Consider the following 24,310-nt stretch of genomic DNA (forward strand, 5'->3'; position numbering starts at 1 on the left):
GGAAGAGCCCCAATCGACCATGGTTGTTACGATACTGCTAGCTGCTAACTGCTACGGTACATTAAACAGCAGATTAGCCACTTGTTTTCGCACCGAGCCTCAGGATACATAATTCCGGTTAGGCATCCGGGCGCTTCCGGTGCTCCGCAGAACAGACCCGGTTGCCATGTGCCCCGTCGCCTTCGCTGGAAAGTCTCGTGTCTCCGGCGGAACGTGTTCATTCCGCGGCACGTGCGTGCGTGACGTATTCTTTGTCTCTCGCACTCTCCTGAAGGTACGGCGCTCTCGCCTACCCCCTCCGCTTCGCATCCGTCCCACGGAGAAGGGCCCAGCTGCGCTCTTTCGTGCTGCGTACCCTCGCTGCGCGGCCGCCGATCTCACCGGGCAGCAGCTGGGAGGAGAGAAAGAAAGGCAGCCGGTGCCGATACGCCTGCGCCGTCGCTCCTACGGCCTGACACGCAAGCAGCCGCTGTTCACGTGCCCGCAATCGGCGCACGGCCCGCAAGGCAGCCCAAGAGAGACACGTGAGCTGCCCTTCTCCCTACGCTCTCGCTCGCTTGCTGGCTCTCGTCGAGGAAGCCAAAAGCGCGGCCGCGGGCGCCGGTCGTGCTTTTGCCGTGCTTCTCGCCATCCCCGCCGAGAAGAGTGTCGTCCTCCACTACCAACCGCTGCAGTGCACGGCGCGCGCCCTGGCAGAATAGGATGACGTCGTCCCCTTCCTCTACTATCTGGAAAGCTTCCCGGCCCGCGCGGAGCGCCGGCGACGACATGGGATTGTGACACCGGCTTCATCCGTAGTCTAGCGGGGGATATCGCCCAAGTTACGGGAGGGCACCTGTTCGCGGCTCTGCTCGCTTCTCTTCGCCGCCGCCGCCGCGGGTAGGCCGTTCGTGACCGTCGATGGGCACCCGTAGCAGGATCGTGGGCAGCCGGCGACTCGCGCAGTCCCTGGCGGACCTGCTGCGACGTTCCAGGCCGGTGTCTTTCACGCCCTCCGCCTCGGAACAGCTGTGGTCCAAGCCGAGCCAGGATTTGGCGCCGTCGCTGCAACGCGGCGCAGCATCTTCCGAGGATGAGGCGGCGTCGTCCGCCGCGCTCTGGGAGCTGTACAGGGCGCCCCTGCAGCGGGGCGAACGCAGGTGAGGTGGTCACTGTGCTGAGATTGGGTGTCGCCGTATCTTTACTGGAAACGGGCTCGCCCTGGGTTTAGTTACGGCCCGGTACGGCGTGTCATAAGTGTCATCACAAACAAGCGGGAAAAGGCGATTCGTGATAAGCTTACTTGAAAGACTGCTATTGATATGTGAGGGCGGGAAGTGTTCAGATGACTTCTTTTATGCCCGCACTCGCGCGCGCAAGATCCAGATTTCTTACTTCAACGCGACGATGCTCAGTTTTATTGGCGTAGCAGACAGTGTTAGCGCAGTGCAACATTCCACTTTCGTGCTGGCGATGGAACCGTTCTCTGCGACACACATATCGTGATAAATGCCGCGGGTTTCCCCGTTCACCTCAAACCGTGCGTGTACTGGCGAACACAGCGCGTGTATGTTTTTCCTACGCGATCCATTCATGCTCAAGGTAACCTCGCAAACGATCGGAGCGCCTGCTTAGCTAGTCTGCTGCTTTCCTGTCAACGCCTGGAAACAGCTGCATTCGTATATACAAGGAAAGCTGGCTGCTGCGGCTATGTTTGACCGCATCCGCGCCCAGACGGCTGGGTCATTTTCCTTGTGCTTGCGACGCAAGCTGGACTCGCGAGTTTCGCGTGGATATCCGAGTTTTTGTAGCTCTGTCACGGGCGTCGGAGGGCGTCTTGTGTAACAGTTGCGTCAGCGGCGTTTCGTCGCCTTGCGTCAACCGGTCTTTGCCACGAAGCGATCCCGTAAAGCTGCGGCCCGCGTTGCCACGACGCAAGGTCAGCGCACTTTTGTACTCGCTTACATGCGACACATATTCTAGACCAGTTTGGGGGTGGTGGGCACTCTTCGAAGGCCCGGTAGCTATGCAGATACTCGTTTTATCGATAACGTGACTTGCAGGAAGAGAATAAGAGATTAGGCGACCGGCTGCATTGAGTCGCAGAAGCGCGCGGGGCGGCGTGTCCGCCACCACAGCATGCAGATTGATTGAACGTTTGCTCGCTGATTCCTTGGTTGAGTCGTGCGCAAACTTGCCACATGAGGCAAGATGCTCACAGATAGATGGAGAGTTGAAATGATCAACAGCTGGCAAGCAAGGGTGCGTCTGCCTAAAGCCGACACTTCGACAAGGTAACTTGTCTTCGTCATGGTGGCAACTGCTTGCCTTGTTGGCCTGGCAAAGACCCCTTGTTCACCCGCTGTTGATAACTGGCACACCTCAGTAACGTTACGGTCAGTCTGTTGTTAAAAAAAAAGGAAACGTTGGCAATCACTTGAAGTGCGGTTGAATGGACATTCTTGCTTATATGTGCACGTTAACGAACTATTGGCGCCGTGGTCTTCCTCGTCCTTCAGCTCCCCTTGGACGCGCTTCTGCGCCATGCTCGCGCTGCTCGAGCGGGGCTCGCTCGCGAATAAGACAGTGGCTTGTTTGCTGGCCTAGCCTAGCCTAGGCCAGCAAAGCCTGGGCTTGTTTACTGGCCTAGCCCACGACACGCAATTTAGCAATAGCGCGTCATTTCGGTTCCTAAATTAAGTGAGTGATACGTACCGAGTAGCCGTTCACTACGTTATCCCTCAATGCCCAAGGTGTTGCTGTTCTGCGATACTGGGACGCTTAATGGTCCGAGCGACAAAGTCTATACTTTTCTACCAAAGTCTACCAATCGGTCAACCAACAAATCGGGCGATTCGGCAGACCAAGACTCGCACGGCCTCAAAATAACTAAGTAACTTGAAGAACGAGCGGAGAAATCCGCACATTCTTGAAGACCACCCATACGCCCAATTTGGAAATTCCTTTGGAAAGTAAGCGGTGCATGTTTGAAAAGCATACGTGCCGTGAAGGGTGGCGGGGTGGGGGCTGAGGCGTGGTCACTATTTCTGGCTCGTGTTGGGGAATGGGTTCGCCACTGACTTAACCGGATTTCAAGTCGGAGTGAAACAGGTATTCAAGAAAGCCAGAAATATCGTAATTACTTACGCTGCACATACCAGCACCCTTCTGGTGATTTTTTTTCCCTCCCTTAGGTAGCACTTATAGGGTAAGAAATGTAATCTGTAGACGGCAGTTTTCCGTTGGGATGCAACTTTGCTGATGAGTTACAAAATTTTAAGACTGAGCTTGTAATAGCTGAACTGTGGCGCAACTCCCCAGGAAAACATGCGTGCCGGGTAGGCCGCGTTTGTGTTATTCTTTTTTAAAAGTTTGCTGCCTTGTTTTAGTTTTCGGGTGTATATGTATTTAGCTAGAACATTGTGATACCAGGCTGCTTAATAGACAAACCTGTCAGGCTTTTGACATGATTAAAGAGCGCAACAAAGCAGACACAGCGCGAAAAAAAAAAAAAAAAGGTGACGCGGGTCAAGCGCTTGTTTCTATTTCTTTGTGCGCGAAGTAATTCATATTCCTCAAGGTGTCTAACAGATAGTCAAATCATTATTTCTTTGTTTTCCGTTATCGCAACTGCGCATGCGCGTGTCATACATGCTTCAAAACGACTTTGTCGAAGAAACAGTTCGCAGTAGCGCGTGTCCCGTGTCTGCCCTTTTGCTCCGAGCCTAGTATGAACGTTCAGACATGTCATATACGCACCAAATAGGCCGTCTGAAAGTCCTTTTAATCTAATGCTTCGATGATCATTAAATAAAAGTAGAGGGTAGCCCAGTGGCGTGCAATCAAGGGGAACGTGGAGGCTTTCGTGCAACTCCCACTTTGGGTCTGAAGACCGTGTCATGATGATTAAGCATAGCGTGGTGCGAAAACGTTCCGATGTGTTCGTGCGAAGTCGCAGCCGTGGCTCGCGCTCTCGCAAACAGCTCTCCTCTTCTCGCCGATTGCCTGCCGTCCGACTGCGATGTCAGAGCCTGGCACGATTTGCCATTGATTTGCGTGTTGCGTCCGGCATTTCTGACTCGAATGACGGGCTACCGTAAGACTTACGAGAGGCCTTGACCAGACTGTAAATTGCCTACAGTTCTCGTGGTAGCGCGCTTATTTTACAAAAGAAACATACTTCGTCGCCTTTTTTTTCTGTTCCGTAGTTTTTCTATACCGTCCGGAATCGTAATTGGCAAGTCTTACTGAATCATTGGGCATTAATTAAACAACCTGTTTCTCCTATACATAGCTGTTACAGGTCCCTGTGACAGTCGGTAAAGCCTCCTGTGAGTGACGTACAAGTTTAGCGGACACGTAGCTTGAGAGACGTGTTTAGACTGCGTTCAACGCTATGGCTGAGAGCTTCATCCTGAGATGCGCCGTTATGCATCCGTTACCGAAGAGCAGGCGTTCTGCTGTGCCTGTTTTCCTTTTTCCACCGTCGAAAGCGAACGCAGGGTCACCGCATTGCACTTCGTAGTTTTCCAGGGAACTCGTTTTGCCGTTAACCCGCTTTAACCGTTTGCGCACCAATATTATTAATAGAGTGAGCTCAGAGGCCTGCCCGCCAAGGTCAGCCCTTGTGACGCTGATAAGCCGCCCGCCGCCTGACCTACATTGCGGTGCATGCAAAGTGACGAGGAGCCTCACGGACGTCGAGGTCGCATGCCCTGCACTGCCTGTCGCGTGAGAGTGCAAGAAAGGGTGGAAGAGCGGCGCTGTTTATCCAGAGAAAGGACGGGCGACGTAGTATGTCTGTCGTTTTGTTACTGCCGAAGTGGAAAGAAAGGGAGATCGCGGTGGTTTTTTCCCCCGGTCAAAACGGTGAATCTGCGGAAAATACCGTTAGGAAGGCGCGTGCGCGTGCATTCTTCGCTCTAAAAGTAGTTGCACCGTTTGGGGTGTATGTCACTCAACGATAATCGTCATCTATCTTGCCCGCATTTCCTTTCCTTAACGCTGCGAGCCCGGTACTTCCAAGTCACGAACGGCATGCGCGTTATCAGCGTGACAGAGCGTTCCCGACAGGAAAGTAACGAGCGCAGCGTTTTCAAGAAAGGAAATGCGGCCAAGGCAGATGAAGCTTATCGTTCAGTGGCAAATATACACCCCAAAGTTTGTAAACTTTTTTTTTATTGTTTGGCCGTCCTTGCGGAATGCGCCTCCCTGTGATTGAAAATCTTCATTTTTCATGACTGACGCGCGACTCAAGTGGTCGTCGTGTTAAAACTGCCAACGTAGTTGGTTAACGGGGCGCTAAAGAGGACGATTATTAACTTGTATTGGTGAAGTGTTTCTGAAATTGCAAGCTCCCATTGTGAGAGATTAGTCTTGACCAGCCAGATGAGACGCTAGGACCAAAGGCGCGCGCTGTTCGCCGCCTGTAAGCTCCAGTACCAGGCCGCCATGACGTTCCGCCCTGTCGTCGCATTATTCCGCCATCTTGGCGTTTTGAGCCAATCGAAGAAGACATAGCCGTCTCATCGTACAATCAGAGACAAAGGTGGCGGATTCGACAATATGGCGGAATTTTACGTCGCCCGAAATAGCACCGCCGGTGCTAGTTAAATGATTATCAGAAAATGGTTACATTGAATTCCAGAGTAACAAACGTCCCAGTCTCAAACTAATAAGTTTCATTTTTATTTCCTTTTTTTTGTCTAATAGTTCAAAAGGGAGAACACACATTCAAATTCGTGACGTTGCAGTGACCGGGGGGGGGGGGGGGGGGCGATGCTACCACAGAGCGAAATTCATGAATGGGATGTTCGCGAGCTTGAATTTCTGCGGTTATAAGTGGGTCCTACCCCCTCCCTTTATAAATGAAAATAGGCCTTTTAAAGTATACTTTGCCGGTCTGGACTGATATTGTATTGGTCTTTATATCCTTTTAAGGCTGACTACGTTAGTGTTGAAGGGCGTAGTGATTTCGTGCTCATCTTTTTCTTCATGCTGGCTTCAGAGGTCGATATTATCACCGATGCGTCGAATACTTTATCCTAAGGGAACACGGATGTTTCCACTAAACGCTCGAAGTTACCCCGCATGAGCAAGAATCTGTGAAACTTTGCATCAAGCGAAAAAGATCGCGATCGCTAACGCAGCTCGTCACAACCGCCGCTCCTGGCTATTGCTTTTCCAGCGTGCCACTTCGGCACAGTGCGAAGATGCGCCGTGCAAGTATTTATTTCTTCAAGTTTCTCACCGCCGCGCTTATTTCGACGAGCTGCGTGGAATGTTTATTTCTGTACAACAAAGATTTCGTTGTCTAGAAACGACCGTCCCACATATCCCGATGGACCGGATGATTTTCACACATTTAACTTGCCCTAGCCAATGTGGCCACGTTCCCGCTGTGTTATGATTGGGGGTTCAATCCCATCGCTCGTGATCCGTTGTCAAGATTGGAGTCGGGCATGAATTAGAAGGTAGCTGGCCCATGCCGTCGTCCAACTTATCCACGCTGAGGACGTTGATGAAGGGAAGGACTGCTTCTCATCGAGAACGAGGAATATGGGTTTATTTACAGTATGTATATCAGTCTAACATGACTGTTTGAGAGAGAGTGTCCTGAGCAGCCGCACAACAGCGGTTTTTAAACACTCGGTTCTCTCCCGATACAAGGTGATGCGAACGTTCGTTTAGTCATCGCAAACTAGCCGCCTCTCCGCGGCACGGTTTACACACGCACACACACACACGTGTTGACGGTCCGAAACCGACACCGCACGAATTTCATAGAACTCGGAGCCGTTCCGGGTAGCGCGTTGTCTTGCGTCTTGGTCGGGGGGCGGGAAGGAGTGTCCGTCGGCGTTCCCGCGGCAGCTCCCCCGCCCGTAGGAGATCAGGTCCGCTTTGTCGTGTTGCGCACAAAGCCTGCTTTGTCGGACTCCTTCAGTCACAACGCATCCTAGCTGAACCGACGGAGAGTGGAGGATGCGCGTATTGATATCGACACAAAGTCGACTTCGCCACGCCGTGGCTAGAGGTTGGCGGCGATGCTCCTGAGATGTTGCTTCCACAGTCGCAACTGGTTGGCAAAACTTGCACTGCAGCTGGCCGTTCTTAACAGCTGTAAAAGCCAAGACACGTAATTTGGAACATTTCGACGGCTCGATGAAAGGATGAGCGGTAGTAATAGTTTCACCAGCCCCATTGTTGGCACAGAGTTCGAATACCGTTGACGCCATGACAATGTTTTTTTGTTTTGTCTTCGTGTGTGTGCGTGCGCACCCTTGCACGTTTTATTACGTGACAACCTGTTTTACGGCCTTCCAGGACCTCGTGACCCTAAATCCCGCGAAGTGTCCCTCGTTTAGCTGCAGGTGTAAAATAGTTTAATATAAAACGAGGTTGTCCAGTTCGAGTACAGTCTATACCTATTACTATGGCCTTTTTACTATGAGTTGCATCTTCAAACAGTAGTGTACCTCGGCGAATCGCGCACCGTGGAATATGTTTTCTTAGACTCGCATCTACTCAAGCACGTGTCCGCTTGAAGACACTCGACCCACGGCTTTTTAATGAGGGTGAGCACATTGACCACGTCATATACCTCTGCGAACGGATGGATCGGAACTCTATAGTACGTAAATATGCCCCTGCTGTACGCCGGGTGTGGGAGTTTCGTGAAACGGTAATTCCCCCTACACCCCCCCCCCCTTACGCATTTCAACGTAGAGATGGAACTAAGCATTATTATTATTATTATTATTATTATTATTATTATTATTATTATTATTATTATTATTATTGCGCGAGCGAAAATACGCGCAGTCGAACGAAACAAGTATAGGCAGCGCCAAGTACATGCCGTTACTTGGCTACGCGCCCAAACTGCCTTGTAAAGCAGCTCCTTCGCGGAATCCACGCTCCGTAAACTTGTGTCGCAAATACTTGGCCAGATCAAGAGAGCAAGGGAGACAGAAAACCTGTTTGGTTTTGTCACCTTTTGCAGAAAGTTTTGGTGTGCGTGCGGGGCAGTACCGAAACCGAATGTCATGCATGATACGGCGCTTGCGCAAAATGACCGCGTGCAAGGACGAACCCTTCGGGGCCCTGGCGCGTGAGGTCGCTCTCGCTAGCCCGTGTGTCAAGGACGAGCGCGCTAAAGCGCAGTCTGGAGAAGGTGTCGCGCGAGCGTTGGTACGCAGCGACGAGGGAGCTGGCTCACCGCCATGCAGTCTCCCCTGGCACAGTCTCGACGCGCACCCTGACACCGAAAGCGCGCGGTTTCCACCTGGTGTTGAAATCAAATTAAGATCTTCCCCGGACGCGCTCTCCTGTTTGTCTCTCCCACTATCTCCGTGAAGCTGTCGTCGCGTTGTTCGCCGGTCGTCGAAGACCGGCTGCTATAGCGTCCATCGTTAGCGTCATAGGCTCATGGCCAACACAGAGAGAAAAATAAGAACAATAAGACAGGAAAAGTGAAGCACGGGATATTTCTGGTTGGCTTTACCCTGTACTATGGAAGGGAAAAAGGGGTACGGAAAGTTAGAGGAAAAGAAGGGAAGAATTAACAATATGAAGCTTTCTGTGAAGTCTCTTTCACATAACCTGTGAAGTCATATGCGGCGCTGAATTACCGATGAGACGTACAGTGTCGCACAGTCTTGTCGCATGATCCGGCATCATTTAGGTAATGTAGCAGCAGCTGTAGAGCGACGCGCACCGATGGTCGTAGCCAGTATATTTTGCAGCTGTAGCTGCTACAAGGGGCTTTTCTCTTCTTTGGCCCGAAACTGTAATCGTCGTGTTTGCGTTACAGTTGTTGGAGGTCACGCAGCGATACCTAGGGTATGTATTAGTAAGCTCCGGTAACTACCCCATGGGTCGCTCGAGGTTTCCCTCGTCGTCTGGTTTTATGTAGACCTGCAAACGCGATGGTGTTGGCGTTCCTGTACAGCCACACTCCCTCCTCCTGTTTGCGTCGCCATTCACTGTACCCTGACTGTCACGTGATCTTTTGCTTTTATTTGAAAGGCTTGCCTCAAGGAATAGTTTCATAGCTATGGTTGAACGAGTGTTTGCGAACGAGTGTTTTGCAGATATCTCTTGTGTACTTAGCGGGCGACCATAGCTGGATGCGACACTGTTCGGAAGGCCGGCTCGCACTAGAAGTGGCGAACTTTTCATTTGCAAGGCTTATCTAGTTCACACTAAGTGGAAGGCGGCGGTGTACTTTTGATGGGAGTTGTGGACGAGGTGTAATTTCATCATGAGCTTCCGTGTGCAGCACAACACACTCGTAGTTTTTCTCCAATAGCAAACATTGCTATTGGAGAAAAATAGATTTTGATATAATACTTTAAGCAGAAGCGTCGAAAGTTCTTCACGGCGGGAAATATTATGGAGGGCGAAGGTGTTCAGGAGCGGTAAGGGATACGACATCCTTTCCTTGTTACCCGATCAGTTCCGACTACACTGCCTTCAGGGTTTCGCTTGCATGCTGGTCCAACAACGTCGTGTTGCCACGTTTAATTCTTGTCCCACTATGTGCCCTCCCGAACACAGCGCTTGTTTACCGAGAGCTTCGCGTAATGGAAGGTCGTGCCGGCGCCGACGTTCACCACATATTGCTGTGCCACGCAAGCCCAATAAAAAAAAAATCGTTATTTCGCAGTTCTTGATTTCCGTAGTAGTTCGCACGTATTCGCTAAATGTGCGTGCTGCCAGCTGGCTCCGGAAAGCGCTCGCTAAATACATTTTATTTGTTCTCAACGCACCGTTCGGGAAAGTCCTAGTCTCTGCCTTCTAGATATTCAGCAAGAAGCAAATAGCTTGCGAATTTCGCTATAACTTGTCTCGGAAAAAAAGAAAGCGGGATAAAAAGATAGCTAAAACTGACAGTGCGATATCCACTGTTGCTTATTTGCGCGTTGGGTTCGCCAACCGAGACGTCAGTACTGACACGGAACGGAAACGCCTACGCGGCACTGAATCTTGCAAAAAGAAAAATATAAACACGCGAAAGTATGCTGACCTGAGGCAGCAGTAGCATACGTATCTCTGTGGCGAGCAAGTCGCTGTGACGTGAGAACCTGTCATGCGTCACAGTGAGGGGAAACCGTCTGAGTGTTTGGAAATGGTACAACCTGTGGAAGTTAAAGACTAAATAAAGCAATGGAAAACAGTTATTCTATGGCTCAAACCTCGCCGTCGACGGCGTGTTTTTGAAAAAAAAAATATGCAGATCCCACGCACTGTGGGAATCGATATAAGCGAAGATTTCCGTGCTGGATGCCTTGATTGACGATAATTAAAGGTGATGTTGACGGCTAAAGATGAATTTCTTCAACGTTTCGGCTAACACGAGAGTGGTGAGTTGATGTTAAACGTTACCTTGCGTGCACCACTGCTATTTTTCTGCGTAGTTATACACAGAACACACAGGGAGAGATGTTTGCTTGAGGCGTTGTTGTGCGCCATATAACTTCTGAGAGGGTTGAGCGTTGTCGGTTCCTCAAATGGCACATCGCATTGTGGCAGAAGTATTAAACTGGAATAGGATTATGGGGCTGTAGGTTCCAAAACCACACTCGGATTACGAGGCAAGCCGTAGCGGAGGACTGCGGGTTAATTTTCACACCGTGATGTTCTTTAACGTGTCCCAAAATCTAAGTGCACGTGCGTTTTCTATTTCCTCCCCGTCGAAATGCGGCTGCCGCGATTGGGATCAATTCAGCGACCTCTAGCAATACAATACGCGGGGGGCACAGAATTGTTGATTTGACGGTCGACCGCTTCCGAAGGGTCTCCTGGACCCTGCGGTGCGCTTAAATTAGTGTGGCTCTGCTTCTGCACGCCCTGCGTAGTTTGTCCGCTTGAAATATTGTATGCATGGTGTTTATTTTTCAGAAATAGCAGCAACGTACAGTACCGTACCTTGAACTTAAGCTTAACCGGTTTCCCAGCAACCGTCGTCGTATAGTAGTAGGGTCTGCTTGCCTCCTGACGTTCCCTACAGTTCTACGACGTCCCCTCTGGACTCGCACTTTAGTAGAAAGGGAAGCGCTGCAGTTTCCCCAATGCTTCTGAGGGGAGTCACGGATAATAACAGCTGTCAGCTAACCTGGCGACCGCCAGGGAGCTCCAGAAGGCATTGTGAACATTCGACGCGGTGGGGTGAAAGGTTCATGGCGTCGTCTTTCCTCTCTGACTCGCTCCTGTCATGTAAGTACCCGCGGTGAGCCCCCCCCCCCCCTCCCCCCGCCCTACGCGGTGTACCTGATAGCAGTAGCCATAGCAGCAGCAGCAGTGGGAAAGTCGAAGGAAGAAGCAAAGAAAGCTTCGCTTAAAAAGAAGTGGATTAGGCAAAGCACATATTTCCAAGAGTTCATAAGTTGTAAATGTGGGAAGCACAGCCCAAGAAGCGGACGATGACCCGCGCTGTTCTGTTACGCGTAGTTATTAATTCAAGCGTACACCCGGCCACAGAATATTACAGACCATGAAATCTGAGAAAAATCTGAACATCCCCGCAACCTCACAACGCAGCCTGGTATTTGCATTTCGGGCCTGGACTAGAATTTGCTAACATTGTCGTGTACACTTTTACTGGCTGTACTGCTGCAGGCTGCTCGGAATCGAAACGTTCTTTGAGATCCCGTGGTCCGTAAACTTTTGTGGCTTGGTGTACGTACGTTTGAATACTATTCATACACGGGCTTTGCGAATCAGGCACGGTGAGACAGTTAGTGAATTCGCTTGCAATTAGATTGCACGATAGTGTGTGCGCACCGCGTAATCTCTACCTTTGCGCGTTCATTTTGTGTCTCATATTCGTATCTTGACGCTTTGTTCTGAAGAACCACGCGCCATGACGTCGATGCACGCATGCGGGGATCACATATATGTATAAAAGACGACTATGATGACAGGTGAATACGACGTTCATTGTTTACTGCTTTATTTCTCGTCAAATGCGAAAACGTACACTATTTACGGAGATATCGCTCTATTACATAGCGTACCGTTACACTCGAAATGTGTGGCAATCCGAGACACGCGTTCCTTCACGCGTAAGCATTTCCACAGCTTTAACAAAACGCCGCTTTTATCTAATTGCTTGTCTTTTACTGATGAATTATATGTAATTACATAGACGGGAACATTAACGTGCAGCTTCTACATGTAGACATTTTCTGTTTCTAACTGTCGGACATCCTGGTTTAGATGGGGCTTGACTGGCTTGTGAGGAAGTGCGGCATTGACCTATGTTCGCAGTAAAATTAAACTTAAATAACAAAACGCCGCTTTTATCTAGTTGCTTGTCTTTTACTGATGAATTATATGTAATTACATAGACGGGAACATGAACGTGCAGCTTTTACATGTAGAAATTTTCTGTTTCTAACTGTCTGACATACTGGTTTAGATGGGGCGTGACTGGTTTGTGAGGAAGTGCGGCATTGACCTATGTTCGCAGTAAAATTAAGCTTAAAGAACGTTTGAGACCCTTAAAGAGAGGGCTGTTTTATTTCCTGTAGGATATACAATTCTAGCAAAATATCGGCATCAGTAACGCATGACCCCGTCAGGGCAGGATCTTGGGGCTGAATCATCACGGCTTCTCACCGTGACTATTCTTTCTCAGTTGTCGTAAATTGTCGAACCGTCGTAAAAACAGTTCGGAATTGACTCCCTTTCACTGCTTCTTAACCATGAGCCGCGTTACTTACCAAGGCACCATCAGGGTAACTCTCGAGCACCTTATTTTGCTAGGACTGTCGCTTGCAAGTATTCTTATTTTGTGCGCATGGTCTTAGATTGGAGCGAATTAAGCCAGGCATCTTCTTAGTCTGTTATTAGCACTGTTGCACAATTCCACTGTTATTGTAGCGCTATTATTACACTAATTTTGAAACACTTTCCATTGTTGTTATTTTGTGCTTCATTCTGTCTGTTATAACACTGATCTCCAAACAGTTTCCATTGTCGCTTTTGTATTATATGTTATCTTGAAGCTGTCCACCTGCTTTGACCCAAGGGTCTGCAGTATGTAAAAAATAAATAAATGCGTCATTTCGGGCTTGTACTTCATCAGAGTGCCAATACTAGCTGAGTCATCGCGACTTCTTGCTGGCAAGGCTTGACTGCAGCGCTGCGTGACATCAAAGACGAAGTCAAATGATGAAGTTCAGCAAGCTTGCTGCCGAAATACTGCTTGAAACAAGTCTTCGGGTTTAGAAAACGAAAAGGAAAAATGAAAGAGGGGGGAGAAAGTGACGCACCCGCGAAACGTATTCCAGACTCCGGTATTTACGACGCTTCACATCTCGCGCCAGCTCATTCATTGCCTCGCCGCCCTTATGATTTCTCTGAGCTAGCCGCCGTTCATCAGCCACACCATACATGGTCCTTCCAGACTCCCGGGCCTAGCTGTTCCTGCAGGCGATGCGCAGTGTTTGTGTATACGGACGCGGGAGTTACGCTGACAGGTCCGGTTGTGCGTTTCCTCCGACGTCACGGAGGAGGAGGCGAACGTATCTCACATTCGACCGGCTTTGTGCGTTCGCCTCCGTTTCAGTCTGTCGCGTCGCATCGCAACCTTGGAAAGTGCCGCCGCTCCGACACCACCACCCCCTTCCTCCGACGTTAGCGCTCTTTGTCGGGTGTGCGTGTGTGTGTGTGTGTGTGTGTGTGTGCGAGCTCCGCTATATACTGCTGACGTCACAGCGGGGACGGCACCCCCGCCGAGCTTTGACTGCCGTACATTCGGCGGCGCAAGGTCGGTTTGCGGAGCGTAACTTCCCGTCGTCTCAATGAATAGCGAGCTTTCTGGTCGCTCGTCAACCCGCGCACCCCGGAGAGACACCCTCCGTCCGACTCAGCCGAGCGAGAAACAACTACGCAGTCGAGCCGGGACGTCGAAACAGTGCACACCGACCGCGCACATCCGCTGCGTTGTGCTGTTGTTGGCTTCCCGAGAATATCGGCCGAGAATTCTCGCGCCCCTTCGGTGTTGACTGAGTTCGACGTGTCGAAGCTTTTCGTGACATCCCCGCCGCAGCCGCTGTAGAATAGTAACCGTCGTGGTATGGAAGTTCAGGCGCAAGTGCAACGCTTTCTGTGCGGAAGGACGAGGTATGTTTGTGTCTTAACTTTCTTTTTCTCTGTCTGTAGGGCCGCTGTTTAACGCGCAGCCACGTTCGGCAAGCTCAGACTAAGGTCGCTTAATCGGTTGTGTTCGATCTTGTTCATTAAAGGGACATTCGAAAAAAAAAAGAACAAACTCAATCCGTTAAGACTATAAGCGATACGTTGAAAGCTATGTTTTCGTTAAATTCAGGGTAGTACGTTGGTTATTTAGAAGAGAAAATGAAGGTTATGTAGTTCCATTGTTTTGAACTTGGCGCCGAAACCCAAGCGCCGGTACGTCAGTGTGAGGTCGCAGATTTAAAAGCACACTTTTGTCGTGTTTGGGGTGCGTTTTTTTTTGGTGAAAGCTCCCGAAATGAAACCTTTGGCTTCCATGTAACACAATGTGGGCCCATTTTCTTACCTATAAAAAAATCTAATTTTTTAAAGCACATTTAATTGAATTAACGTCATGGGTGGGGACGGCGTCACAATCCAAGTCGCCACTAGCTGGCTCGAAAAGTTCCAAGGTGGCGTCGCCACTCGTCTCTCCGTATTTTTTTTTTCTTTTTGCGCCTTTTCTGGTTTACCAAGGCTCTTCTCGCGGTAAGAGGGGTGTTTTTGGTATAGTAGAATATTTACTAATACAAAGGAAATCGTTCTTTCTTTCCTCCTCTTTAGTGTCTCTTTAATAGCTACTGGTGAATAAATGTTACTACTCCCTTGTCCAGACATATGAACGAAGCGAGCCAACGAGGCTCTATTACAATTTTTCTTTAACATGGCTTAGATTAAATCCTGCCAACGGGTCCTTCGGGTAGGAATGTGTATACCATCGCATCCTGCCGTCTATCCTTATCATCACTCCCCGTAGCCCTGTCTTTCTCCCCTTCCCTTTTCCTCTGAACAGAGTAGCAGGCTGTTGGACCTTAACTTCAGATTCTGTCTTTTCTGTAATAAATTCCCTCTCTCTCTCTCTCTCTCTCTCTCTCTCTCTCTCTCTCTCTCTGTTGCTATCTCGTTATTTTAAAAATTCCAGAAAGTTTGAATTTCATTGAACATAAGGGTATAAAAAGTGCAGCTTTCCGTCTCCCCAACGGTATTGTTCTCAACTGCCCTTGCAGTTTAGCTGACTACGTTATAACTCGCCGAGATAAGCCTAACCTGCGACACAAGGACGTTTAATTATGCCCAGGGCGACCTCATTGTGCGGTTAAAATCCCTCGAAAAAATTAACGATCCGATGGTGGAGACGCTTCCTTCAACTCTTGACGAGCGACATTGCAGGGCCGCGAAATCCCGAGCAGCTGTCGCGCGGTGTTTCGAGCTTCCGTTGCCACTGCTCCAGTCCATTCGTTTCCTTATAGCCTCCGCGACCCTGTAACACTTTCGCGCATTTGCATGCGCCATACCTTGCTGGCTTACCGCACAGCTGTTTTGCACCGCTCGCGTTGGCAACCTTTCCGTCTCTGCCGGTCTCGTTTTGCTTGTTTCCTCACGTTTCCTTCTTTTTCTTTTTTTTCCTCCGTTGCCTCCGAAAGGGGGCTACCGCTAGAAATAGCGGGCGCTTTCGCGGGTCTAAATATAGCCTCGCTTCGTTGCCCCCAGCTCGCGAGGTTTCGCAGCTTCCATGATTTGACGTCGCGTTTTGCGCGCGACTCGATGTCAGAGAAGTCTTGTCATTGGCCGAAGCAGCAAGCCGTCGGTTCATAGTATACTTTGTGCGCATGCTTCGCGCGGTGGACAGCGCGCTGCTAATTGATTCGTCGCTACGAGTCGAATGGGAACGATGCGTCAGCCTCTGCACCTGGGAGCGGCCCTACGCATGGCGCCAAGGTAGGCCTCGGACTGAGTCGGCTATACATGTGCTGGCTGATAGTGTCGCTGGGAACTGAAAATCGCTGTGCCTTTAGGTCCTCTTTTTTTTTTTTTTTAAAGCGCCTTGAAGCGGCGGCGCTTCGCTATGTTTGAAGTGCACATTCGCGCATTTGAACTGTAATTTATGGTATCTTGTGTTTCATAATAATTATGGGCATGCACCGCCGCAACAAGGTTCAATGGAAGACAAGAGTGAATTGCAGCGGTTTAAAAATCAGCTGTCCTAAGATGCGTGTGCCGTCCCTATCAATATAATAAATGTTGAGCTTCCGGATACAGCTTGTAAATTTATTCTACTGCTTATATAGTGTTACATAAATGCGACGTGCGCTCAGTTGTCGCACCAAGTAGGATGTTACGTCGTGACAAGGACCAGGGCCTTGTCATGTTGCGCAGCGAAATTGTCTTGCCTCTTTGTGCCCTGTACCTTATTTTTAGATCATTACTGTGCGGTTTTCCAGGCCACGCTTTCATTTTATCGGTTCCCACCGCAGCCAAGGTAGATTAGAAGATAAAGTAGTCCGTCATATCTTTAGCAATTCATTGCTGTCCTGGGGACTTTCCTTAAAAAAAAAAGTATGCTGCACGACTGCATCATGTTACCATAAGTATTCATCCGATAATATGATCCGATAATGGTGTACTTACGCAAACATACTGGTTCCTGATATGGGATCTCATATATTCATGTGGCTTACTGGATATAAGGGTTAGTGGGAGAATGGTATCTTGCTTTTTTTTGTTTTACTGTTCTTTTCCCCATCCCAGTCATGGAGAACATTGGGCCATGATCAAACGACAGCGACTGGGCATTTAAATGCGTAAGCATTTTTATGCTTCTGTGCCTACCCGACGAGAAAAACGTCCTTCCGTCCATCGGAGCCGTAAGGCGGTCGCTTTCAATACAGAGCCCGCATGAGCGAGCGACTTCGTGCTGCTTCTAGCTTCAACGCGAACGAAGCGGCAAGAACGCAGCGCTCACGAAGCGCTCGGCACACGCCCCCCCCTCCCCCTCCTCCTTTTGCAGATCGCCTTCACGATAAGGGCCCGAGCGTCTCTCTTCAACGCGAAGCGGCAAAAATACAGCGCGGTGAGCTATCAGCAGTCCGCGAACTCTGTTCGCATCGCAGATCGCTTTCAAGATAAGGTCCGCGCGGCCGTGCCGTACACGCAGCCGCCGCCGGAGCACGGTTGATCACGGTTCATAACTGTTCGATGTGGATGGATAAGGCGCTAAAGAGCGATAACGGCTTGTAAAGAACGGAACGTCGTCAGCGCACCTGAAGTGCCGCCACCTGCAGTACTTTGCTTGCGTTATCAATGCACCTCGCGCCGCAATCCGCACCAATTAGTTTCGCCACAGCGTTGTCGTTTGCACTGGCCGGATCATGTTTCACAACGTTGATAATGACACCGGGATGTGTGGAGGTGAGCAAGTGTCACAATGCTTACGTGTACTTAGACAACTCCCACAGCAGTTCCTGCGTGATTTTTTTTTTCTCTTGAAGTACGGTAGCTAGCTGGGCGAGTAGGTACAATTGCATCTTACAGCCTGAACGAAGCAACAAGACAAAGAAAGACATAACGCGAGCGCTGACCCATGACTGAAGGTTTATTCCTTAGAAACACAACATAAGTAGGAAAAATCACGCAAGCTTGCACCCGCTTGCGTGAGTTTTTCTCATCTCCAAGTCACACAAAAAGCGCGTTAAGAGACTGAATACATTAATCAGAGTATTTTATCAAACTCCTCCTGTAACGCTGGGCTGACTTAGTTGAATCTCTTGCCTTTCTTTGATTCTCAGTCGCCAGTTTCTTGTCAACCTACGCGTATATAGTTTTGATGACAGCCACTAAGTGTAAGAGCTTTTGTGCACCTTTCTTTCCAAACATTCGTTGTTTGGTGTTTAGTAGACGGTATTTTATCGCGCAATCGGCTCCGCATTGAGAGATAGAGATAAGAAGAGCAGCAGTTGTTGTCATTTTGATAATGGCCGAAGGTTCTCTGTATGAGAGGTTGGGAGTATGCGTACTACACAGCCTCTTGTACTCTGCCCGCAGTATACCTCTCGTTTCAACATCCTGTCGCCTGACTTGCAGCATTCGAGAAAGAGATGACAGCGCGCTTAGATAAGGTAGCGAGTGAAACTTTCTTATCTTGCTAAACGAGCAAAGTCGTCCAGCAGCAATCTTTTGCTTCTTTCTCATTTTCTTTTCATATTTTTGTTCGAGGGTAACCTCCGGTCCTCGTGCTCTCCTCTAAGGTTACGCTGCCAACTGACTCTCGAGTGATTGCGCATCTTTCTTTGGACTATAGCAATTCTCACTATCTCCATTCCGTCGACCTTTGATTCTTGCATCGTAGAGGAGTATATCGTTGAGAGGTGGTAGATAGGCGGCTATCGCCTGTTATCGACGCTTACGCGTTTCGCGCAGCCAAGCCAAAAACCTCTTGTCTTTCTCGTTCTTTACTGCAAAATCCCGATCAAGGCCTCCCCACCCGTATGGTCCCTGACCCTGCGCGCCTCGTCATGAACAGTGCCCGTTGTCGTATTTTCCTTTAAAAAAAAAAAAAGAAAAAACTGCCTCGCAAGCGTCGTACCACGACTATCGCTACAGCGCTATTTTTCCCCAACGCTGTATCGCTGCCAAGTGCAGAGTCATAGAAACGATGACGCAGGACCTAGGCGCCGTTTTTCTTCCCTCGGTGGCTTTCCCCATTTCTTGCGACGGGGTGGTATCTTGTTTGTGAGCTGGGATCCTTTAGCGTCATAACATACGACTAAAGAGAGCAGCGGAAGAGGTGTGTTTGCTGTGGATTTCATAGCAGTATACTAGGGAGGCATAGATTAAAATGAAAAAAAAAAAGTTAGAAAAGGAACGAAAATGGCGGAAGGCTGTACGTTACGACTAACCTTATTGTTATCACGTTCTTTTACTGCAAAGAAATCGCTGCCTATCACACCTGGAAAGAGATAGCACACGCTGCCCTATTTGCCAGGAAGGATAGTATGGCCGTGGCGCGCCGCCGGAGCTGATCGCGGAGGCCACGGTATGGCTGACTGTCTCGCGCAGTGCTTGTCGTACGTCTGTAACCTAAGTAACGTACATAACAGTGCGTCGAACCAGTTCCGTTCCTTCCATCTCGTGCCCCACTTTATGTAAAGCTCAGCTAAATGTGGGGAGAGTGGCGATAACATTAGCTTGGCTTTGTTTGTGACGTACTGAATGGAGAACCCGCTGAAATGAGAAGCCGTTTGAAAAACACGCTGAAACAATCAGTAGCGTTCAGGCTAGTTTTGACACGCGTGTGTGTGTATATATATATATATAATATAGTGTGTGTGTGTGTGTGTGTGTGTGTGTGTGTGTGTGTGTGTGTGTGTGTGTGTGTGTGTGTGTGTGTGTGTGTGTGTGTGTGTGTGTGTGTGTGTGTGTGTGTGTCCAAGCTAACTTTAGACACAGTTTAAAAGTATGCGACTGCCGCGTAGCTGAACAGAACCAAGGTCATGTTTGTCGTCGCTCGGAGATACACAAATTATTTTTCATTCCGCCTAATTAGATTATTAGTTTTAATTAATCAACTTCTCAAATATAAAGATTAGTTAAGAAGTTTCAGTGAGAGAATTGTAGAGCGACATAAAGAACTACCGACGCAGCTTCTTGTTGCTCAATACTCGTTACCCGAGTGTTTTTCCGAGCGTGAAAGAAGCCCGTCAATACACGTAAAGTGCATCCAGCGGCCAGTCGGGCGGCAATTCTGTGTGCATCTGCGAGATTCTTTCACGCTTGGAAAAAACTTTTATGTAGCACGCATCGAGCAACAGAAAGCTGCATCGGGAGTTTTTCACGTTGCTCTACAATTTCTCATTATCTAATTTCTAATTATCTCATTAGGCGGAATCAAAAAAGTAATTTGAGTATCTCCAAGCGACGGCAATCAACGCTACCTTTGTTCTGTCCAGCTACGTGGCATCCGCATATTTTTTAAATTCTGGCTAAAGTTACCTGGGGCACCCTGTGTGTGTGTGTGTGTGTGTGTGTGTGTGTGTGTGTGTGTGTGTGTGTGTGTGTGTGTGTGTGTGTGTGTGTGTGTGTGTGTGTGTGTGTGTGTGTGTGTTCCACGAATGAAACAAGTAACAAAAAAAGCTGATGTCTGAGCTCCGGTATTATATGTACATGGTGTCGTTTTAGCGGAAATAGTTTGAGGGCGCAACCTAGTGTTCACCTGCTGTCCTTCTTCGCGCTTGTTCGTCGCTGTTGTTTGTACGATAACTTATTTGGAAGTTCAGTGCATACTTCACCTACATACCCGTCATGACTCAGTAAGGCACGGTCATGCAACAGCAGTGCGTTTCCATATTTTGGTGAAGTGCAGAACGATACACAGGCAAACCGACTTCTAATGAGCAGGCTTATGCTCTAAAAATAGTCTCATATATTAGGTAATCTGATGTAGCCAAATTCGCTTCTATTTTGTGTTGAGGATTTGTTATCTGCTGTGGAGAAAGGAAGCGAGGAAGCAATTCATGCATTCAAAACGTAACTACGCGTAGCAGACGGTAATTTTTGCTTCTGCCTTAGTGTTCCTCAGCGCCACTAGGAGTTCTCGACTCGCTAGATTGCGTAGACCGAACTGCTCCAGTCCTCTTGCATCATTATCAGTAGCGCACCAATGCAGCCGCAGCACATAAACCGCGAAAGTGCATCCTAAAGCGTTGGGCGAGCCAGGTCTTCGCCTGATATAGCGGACGCCCGATATCGATATATCCAATGCTCAGCTCATTATGAGGGAGATGTTTTCGTGTCGGCCAGTAAGTTCCGCCTGTTCGATATAAAAACTCATTCGCTTTATACGGGTCTGCTATATACGGGTCTGCTATATACGGGTCTGCTATATACGGGTCTGCTATATACGGGTCTGCTATATACGGGTTTGTTATATGCGGGGTTTGTTATATGCGGGGTTTTCACGTACGGTTTTTCACATACGGGTTTGTTATATACGGGTTCGACTTTATGAAAAGTCTGTCGCAGACATCCGACTGCTCCACCATCACGCAATCAACAAGGGACACAACATCATCTACCAGTGGATACCGGGACACTGTGGAATTTCAGGAAATGACAGTGCGGATGACGCTGCCCGGTCGGCTCATGATGGTGCCCAGATTATACCCATACCGCTGTCAAGAACAGACGCAGCCACAAGTCTTCGCTCCCTCGCCCGCGAGCTTACGCAGAATCTGTGGAACACCAGTGATTTCACGAACGCACGTCTCCACAAATTGGATCCACGTCTGCAACTCCGCCTACCACCAGGGTTGCCACGAGCGGAAGCAACACTTCTGTGCCGCCTGTGGCTCGGCGTGGCATTCACGAACTCATATTCATTCCGCATTGGCATGGCCGACAGCCCTACTTGTGACACCTGCGGCTGCGAGGAGACGATTCAACACCTCCTATGTGACTGTCCCCGTTACGCAGTGCGAAGAAAAGTGCTCGTGACCGCTCTCGCAAAACTGGACAATCGCCCCTTTACAGAGGAAAAAGCTCTAGGACATTGGTCCAGACGGGCTTCGGCACTCAAGGCCTTAAGGGCTTTGTTGAAGTTTTTAAGGAACTGCGAATTGTGCGACCGCCTTTGAACGTTGTAGCGCGTAGTTTCGCGTTACTGTGTGAATTTTCTCTTTTTTTTTCCATTTTTTTCCCTCTTCTTCTTTCTCCTTTTATTCCCTTTACCCCTTTCCCCAGCACAGGGTAGCCAGCCGGTACTTACACTGGCTAACCTCCCTGTCTTTCCTCTCCTTTGTCTCCTCCTCCTGTCGGAGGAGTGGCGCAAATGCAGGCGCCGAAGTCGGCGGAAACGACATTGCGGCGCCCAGCTCAAGTGGTGCAGCACGAATCCGCATTGCGCTTGACTTGGCACAGAACTGCACGTTTCATTTGGAGGGGAAAGAATGGACGATAACATCCCGAAAAAAAAAGTTATCAGCTCTATCGCGTGCGCGCGTGACGGGCCCTTATCGCGCACCTTTGGCCTGACAAGTTGCACGTAGCGCATGACCGACGCGGAAGCTGACGTCAACGATCCTGGCTGCGGTAGAGTACGCGGCTCGTGTTGACCTTTCGCGATACCGGGCTCAGATAGCGATAACGAACCAAAATAGACGAGGCGGGTGTAACTTTGGAAAGGGTACGATTTCGTGTACATACAATGCTTTGGTATTTCGAAATTCAATGTGAGAGAAGCACTGGCCCACCTGCGTTGGTTTTCATACTTTCCAAACGCGTTTCGCTGAGATGCTACACGACGAAAGTCTATAGCCATGAAATGCTGGTGGAAGGAAATGCAGCGAACAAAAATAAGTGTCCTGTGTGCCAATCGCGGTGCACAAGTCCCCATGGGCGCCAACTGAACGGCGTATCTCGTCTTCGACTGTTGCCACTCGTCTGTGCCTCGTATATCTCGTATCAGTGGCCCGTTCCTATGAATCTGGCATGTGGACGGTTTTCTGGCTAGGCGATCTACATACATAGATAAGGTGCGGTGCTCGCCGCATCCTTGGCTGAAGCCCATCTCGACGCGGGCGCAGTCTAAATGGCGTAATGTTCAGGTGCGCAGCAATTCGTGTTATTGTGTCCGGAGATACTGGCAGATTGACGGTTTAAACAGGGCAGTAGAGCAGTTGTTCGGCTTGATGCGCAACCAAGAGAGAGATGGGAAATATTAGCTGCTGTCCCGAGTGGTGGTGGGACAATTTGCCAGTGCATTTGCACACCGCTACTTATCCTGTTGCGAAAGACGGTGTGAACCACTAACTATTGGATTCCAAGCGAAATCACGCCGACATGACAGGGTGAAAGTGGAAATGGAAACGTGTTTTCTAGTTAGTTCTAACGTGAAAGGAAAGATTGACATCCATCCGTATGTGACACGAAGCTACAAAGGAAACCGCCCGGGGTTTCTCAGAAACAAAGCTTCGTAGTTGAAGAAAAATTCGTCCTGATCCAAACCTTGCCTAGTGTATAACAGCGGTGTCACGCGACCACTTCTGATCGCGATCAAGCCCAATCCGGATCGAAATTCTCGTCTGCCTTTCCTCCGTCGCGCAGCTCGCGCAAACGGGCCGAGCACGACCGGGAAATTCGATCCGAATCGGCCGTGACCGCCATCAAAATTGCACCGTTAGACGCCTGTATAACTCTTTGTCTTTCGAGAAAGTCCACACCAGTAGTGTGCTCGCAGTTGGGCCAACCACGCTCATGCGCGTATGACACCCAGATATACGAACGACCGTGCTATCTGGCCGTCTCATAAAGTGGAACCGATAGCCGCGCCCTCGCACCTTCATTACGTCATGGCAGTAGGGAAAGAGAAAAGCAGAAGGCAGGAAGGTTAACCATAATAACGTCCGGTTGGCTACCCTACACCAGGGGAATGGAAAATCATGCTCTGCAGCTTGACTAGATACCTCCGACAGCCCAAAGTGGACAATGTCAACACGGTGTGCATCAGAGTCGTTTCAACTTAACCCTTCCCGGTCCGCGTTCTCTTCATTAATCCAAAGAGGCACATATATATTAAATCGAAACGCTTGTTAAAAACAGAAGTTAAGATCTGTGTCAACGTGTGATCGGGTAAGTATGCGGACATGCTTTGCAGGCCGCAGCTTGTTACACGAACTGTTGCAAGCGTTTCGGTGTAGCGTTCTCTGATGCTTTTATGGCCTGCTGAGTCAACTCTTACATGCGTGTAGAATTACTTCTTACACCTACCTGACATATTCGTCAGCAGGGATTGTGCGATGGTGCCAGTAACATTACAGGCAGCTCCAATAAACGTTTCCGAGATCTCTGAGCTTACAATCGCAAAGGAAACCTCTGTATGTTTCGCGTTTAAATCCATGTATAACTAAATCCTACGGAATTTTAAGTCAACTGTAGACTTATTGTAGATTGGTCTGGGGGGATAGCATTCTTTCTTCTGCTGCATATCGAGCCTGTAGTCAAAATAGCAAGACCTGTAGCACGAAATCACTAGTGATGAACTGAGGGCGAACGAAGGGAAGCACCAGCCTGGAACCAGCGTTCCGGTAAGGAGACTTGGATTGGTCAGCTCTCACGAGGACACGTTCGCTTGTCGAAACCTTTACCACGTTGGACTCTAAATGATGGTTGAGGCTTTCCTTTTAGCCCATCTGTTGATTACTTCCAAGTCTCCGTATTCCCGCGACTTCGCTCTCTTTGCTTTGATTACTCGTGGCGGCTATTAGAATTCCTTCGGCTACTGGCTATACCTTTGCGGCGCTCGTTTCAAGTTATGCCT

General features: G+C 49.3%; 1 protein-coding gene across 4 annotated transcripts in view; it reads left to right on the forward strand.

The window, feature by feature from the left end:
• Positions 1 to 477: 477 nt before the first annotated feature.
• Positions 478 to 24,310, forward strand: part of cu (NADP/NADPH phosphatase nocturnin) — a 29,553-nt gene continuing 5,720 nt past the window's right edge. The window contains exon 1 of one of the 4 annotated variants that reach the window (XM_075689625.1): positions 478 to 1,139. In XM_075689625.1, coding sequence (XP_075545740.1) covers positions 901 to 1,139 — 239 coding nt within the window. In that variant the 5' untranslated portion in view covers positions 478 to 900. Of the gene's footprint in view, positions 1,140 to 1,748; positions 1,919 to 14,047; positions 14,110 to 15,785; positions 15,940 to 24,310 lie in introns of those variants that run through there. The other 3 variants (XM_075689628.1, XM_075689627.1, XM_075689626.1) reach the window with 3 other exon arrangements.

The sequence above is a fragment of the Dermacentor variabilis genome, chromosome 4, assembly GCF_050947875.1.
Source record: "Dermacentor variabilis isolate Ectoservices chromosome 4, ASM5094787v1, whole genome shotgun sequence".
Classification (NCBI taxonomy): Eukaryota; Metazoa; Arthropoda; class Arachnida; order Ixodida; family Ixodidae; genus Dermacentor; species Dermacentor variabilis.